A 5000-nucleotide genomic window follows, 5' to 3' on the forward strand; every position below is an offset into this window, starting at 1 on the left:
GACACACACACACACACACACACACACACACACACTGCCTGACAGGACAATGCCTCCCATGCACCATTATCTGTCTAGCAACAACAATGATGGACTTGTTTACTGAAGAGATCGGGTCACGTTTCCAGTCGGGTCCATCCTCGTTGCCAATTGGCTCATCTGTGAGCCGACGCCAAGGTTAGCTGATCCCAAGCGCTCCGTCGCTTCGACTGCCGTGACGGATTTTCTAGTCTAGTCACCCAGACGCAACGACAAAACCTGTCCGGTTGGGCTCAATGTCATTTCGACACGGGCCAACTGCGCGGATGCATTTCACGGTCGCGAAATCCGCCAGAACGATGAACTATGAACTCCGCGAATGAACAATGTTATCTGTTCCGGGGAGGGGAAGACGCTAAGCTCCCATCTCCCATTTCCTCGCTCGCCTTCTCCGAGCCCCGGCTGAAGCTACCGCTGAAGGCTCTCCCCCGATCCGGTCCAGCTGGTCGCACCTGCCGTTGGTTTTCGAAGGGGGAGGAAGGAGAGAACGTCCTCGTCTTATCTGTGCAACCGGCATTTGCATTCTTTCGCCAAAAGCCACCGCTAGCACACAGACAGGCACCGCTAGCACACAGACAGGCACCGCTAGCACACAGACAGGCACCGCTAGCACACAGACAGGCACCGCTAGCACACAGACAGGCACCGCTAGCACACAGACAGGCACCGCTAGCACAAAGACAGGCACCGCTAGCACAAAGACAGGTCCCACTAGCACACAGACAGGCACCGCTAGCACACAGATGGGCAGCCCTAGCCCGTGACCCCTCCCTCCCAGCCCTGGAGAGTCTGTTTGACCCCTCCCACCCCGGAGAGTCTGTTTGACCCCTCCCTCCCACCCTGGAGAGTCTGTTTGACCCCTCCCATCCCCGGACAGTCTGTTTGAGGAACTCCTAACGCCACAATGTCCTACTCACGGGGGAGGGGCCAACTGCAGGGCAGGCGCGGTTTCCTAATCCCCGGGCTTTGGCAAGGTCCAGCCAGCATGACGCTGAGAGCCACTCCCTTCACCAGCCGAACGGCGCACGATCGCCCGCGGGCGTGCCTGGACCCCGCCCCAACGCCGTTTGTTTAAGTGGTGTTTGTGCGTCAACGTGCGGTTGACCCCCCCCCCTTCCTCCCCCGGCGAGGTTGCCTGTTGTCTGACCTGTGTGTGTGTGTGTGTGTGTCCAGGTAAGAAGCAGGACCTGTGGTACGTGGTGGACCTGCTGACGGGGGAGAAGCAGCAGACCCTCACCTCCTCCTTCGCCGAGATGCTGTGTCCGTCTTCCTCCCTCCTCTACCTGGGACGCACCGGTAAGCACCTGCAGCCTATCCTACCTAGCTACAGATCTACCTACCTTAGGGGCGGCTGTAGCTCAGTCGGTAGAGCGGGTCGTTCAATGATCGAAGGGTCAGTGGTTCGAATCCCAGCTCCGACTGTCCACATGTCGAAGTGTCCTTGAGCAAGACACCTAACCCCAAATTGCTCCCAGTGATCAGGTTAGCACCTTGCATGGCAGCTACCGCCATTGGTGTGTGAATGTGTGTGTGAATGGGTGAATGAGAGGCCATTGTAAAGCGCTTTGAGTGCCGCTAAGGTGGAAAAGCGCTATATAAGTGCAGTCCATTTACCATTTACCTTCCTACCCTATCAAACTATCTACCTACTAGGGTTGCAAATTTCAAGGAATCTCATTAATCGATAACTGTTAACCTTAACAAACGATAGTCGCTTAATTGATAAGAGTGTCCCGCGCTGGACTGCGCTTTGCTCGCTTCATTTTTTTTTTGTCTTCCGCTGTGTCGTTGAAATTTCCCGGCATCCCAATTAGCCTTCACTACACGGCGTGGCGCCCTCATGTGCAGTCAGACCCTAAATCAGGATTACATTTCACGCAACTCCCGTTGATAACGTTCATTCGAAAAAAATACGTTCTGTTCCATTAACAAGCAATTAATCGAGTAACCAAATCTTACTTATCGGCAATTAATCGATAGTCAATTAACTATTAACATCAAACTACCTACCCTATCAAACTACCTACCTACCTATCTAGACCTGGTCCAGGGCGATATCCTACAGATAACGCCCTGTTACTCTCAATGCAATTTACCTATGAATGCGCTTCCTCGGCCCGCTCGTCCGAGTCTACAGACAAAACCGTTTCGTTACTCACCAAAGTAAACACATCGTTGGAAAGATGAAAGCCTTTTCTCCGAGGTCGCTACAGTTTGTAGTTCCCCACCTTTCAAATAAAAGGCAAATTTGTACACTTAAATGTTTTATATCCACAGCGCATCGACTGTCTTCTTCTACGGGCGATTCGGCGCTCTCCGCTTTGTTTAGCCTACTCACTGCTGCCGCCCATGTTGGGGATGATGCATGCAGCCGTCAGAAAAGCCCCGTGGGGCGCCCCGGTAGCTCACCGGGTAAGGCACCATATGAAGACTAGCTCTTCGCGCGGCGGACCAGGGTTCGATTCCCGGCTCGGGTCCTGTGCCGCATGTCCTCCCCTCTCTCTCTCTCCCACATTTCCTGTCTCTCTACACTGTCCTATACCATTAAAGCTGAAAAGCCCTAAAGAATATCTTTAAAAAAAAAAGCTCCGTGTGGAAAAAAGAAAACGAGGTACAGTACAAACTCTGCCAGGTAAATCTTATCACAACAACTAACCCGGTCATTTGAGAGCTGAGTGCCCAGCAGCCCAGCCACACATCCACAATCAACAATGGCGAGCTTTGTCACCAGACAATGCGAGTTAGCTGACAAAAGGTGCAGAGGAGTAAACGGCGGCCCACGGATGACGGCGGAAGACGGGGCTTCCCATCGGGCTTAGTTGAGGGCGAGGGGTTTTCCAAGTCTGGCGGCATTTGTCGAGGCCGAATTTACGGTCCCGTTGAGAAAGTCCATCACAGCAAAACTGGAGAGACAATATCATGAGCATGCGAGAGAGTTTAGCGCGTACTCGGTTAACGAGTGTTGACAAACTGTAGATTCGTGGACAGCGCTCAACTGAATGGTAACTAGGTTATGAGACGGTATGGATTTTTGCATTACGGTACGGTATCTAGTTACACGGTACGGTTTACGGTATTTCACGGTATACGGCATTTCACCTCCCCAACGCACATAAAAAAATAAAAAAAAGTATTTTACTTTGAAGGAAAACAGCTTTATTGAACGTTAGTGTGCGTGTATCTTGATCCCATCTCCGTTATAACGTCTTTGAATGAAGATGAGAGGGGAGTGGGTGGGGGCCGACCTAGAATGAAAATGAAATGATATGACCTTTAACCCCCCCAGAGTACACCATCACCATGTACCTTTAACCCCCCCAGAGTACACCATCACCATGTACCTTTAACCCCCCCCAGAGTACACCATCACCATGTACCTTTAACCCCCCCCAGAGTACACCATCACCATGTACCTTTAACCCCCCCCAGAGTACACCATCACCATGTACCTTTAACCCCCCCCAGAGTACACCATCACCATGTACCTTTAACCCCCCCCAGAGTACACCATCACCATGTACGACACGAAGAGCCGGGAGCTTCGCTGGAACGCCACCTACTTCGACTACGCCTCCACCCTCCCCGACGACGACACCAAATACAGTAAGAGACGCTCTCTACGCAGATCTCAGATCTGTCTACTTTGTTGACTACACCCTATCACCCTATCCCGCCCTGTGAAACCGTAGCCGACGCCCACAGGTCACAACGCCTGTATTATATTCATCACGCGATACCGGCTCCAGCATCCTCGAATGCATGCTATCCGTCGCATTGTATCGACACGGCTCACGTGGCAGCCGTCGGCGTTGGACGCGTGCATCACGCCCCGCCCCCTCTTCTCCCGTCTCTCCCGCAGAGAGCGCCCACTACGTCTCCAACGGCGACGGGCTGGTGGTGACGGTGGACAGCGAGTCGGGCGACATCCAGTGGGTGCAGAACTACAACTCGCCGGTGGTGGCCATGTACATCTGGCAGCGCGAGGGCCTGCGCAAGGTGGCGCACACCAACGTGGCGGTGGAGACGCTGAGGTACCTCACGTTCATGTCCGGGGAGGTGGGCCGCATCACCCAGTGGAAGTACCCCTTCCCCAAGGAGAACAAGCCCAAGAACAAGCTCATGTAAGTGTGTGTGTGTTGTGGTGTGTGTGTGTGTGTGTGTGTGTGCGTGTGTGTGTATGTGTGTGTGTGCGACCACCACATGTCGCCTGTTAGCTAAGCTAGACTAACATCGCCTGTAGCCTGCTAGCTAAGCTAGGCTAACCTGCTAACTGTGCCTCCTCTGTCTCCACCACAGGGCCACTCTCTATGTGGGCAAATACTCCACCAGCCTGTACGCCTCGCCCTCCCTGGTACATGACGGAGTCACAGTCGTGGTGGGTGACTCTTTACCCTCTCTCTCTCTCTCTCTCTCACACACACACACACACACACACACACACACACACACCCTCCGTAACCCGAAACGTGACACGAGGCTCCAGGACATTGCCCCTCACGCAGGTCTTGGCATAGCGGGCGTAGTGACCCAGTCCAGAGTTGGTTGGTGTGTTTACCTGGCCCTAACCCAGGTCAGTACGGCCTTCTGGCCTCGCGCCCTGGACTAGAGAACCATGGCCTCCCTGGACTAGAGAACCATGGCCTCCCTGGACTAGAGAACCATGGCCTCCCTGGACTAGAGAACCATGGCCTCCCTGGACTAGAGAACCATGGCCTCCCTGGACTAGAGAACCATGTCCTCCCTGGACTAGAGAACCATGGCTCCCTGGACTAGAGAACCATGTCCTCCCTGGACTAGAGAACCATGGCCTCCCTGGACTAGAGAACCATGGCCTCCCTGGACTAGAGAACCATGGCTCCCTGGACTAGAGAACCATGTCCTCCCTGGACTAGAGAACCATGGCCTCCCTGGACTAGAGAACCATGTCCTCCCTGGACTAGAGAACCATGGCTCCCTGGACT

General features: G+C 53.9%; 1 protein-coding gene across 1 annotated transcript in view; it reads left to right on the forward strand.

Annotated features, from left to right (window-relative positions):
- ern1 (endoplasmic reticulum to nucleus signaling 1) overlaps positions 1-5000 on the forward strand; it is a gene marked incomplete at its 3' end in the record, with an annotated part of 30858 nt that overhangs the window by 11613 nt on the left and 14245 nt on the right. Inside the window, exons 6-9 of the mRNA XM_084460969.1 lie at positions 1213-1335; positions 3541-3642; positions 3899-4160; positions 4336-4414. Of these exons, the coding sequence (XP_084317095.1) occupies positions 1213-1335; positions 3541-3642; positions 3899-4160; positions 4336-4414 (566 nt within the window). The remainder of the gene's footprint in view (positions 1-1212; positions 1336-3540; positions 3643-3898; positions 4161-4335; positions 4415-5000) is intronic.

The sequence above is a fragment of the Borostomias antarcticus genome (genome assembly GCF_949987555.1).
Source record: "Borostomias antarcticus genome assembly, chromosome: 35".
NCBI lineage: Eukaryota > Metazoa > Chordata > Actinopteri > Stomiiformes > Stomiidae > Borostomias > Borostomias antarcticus.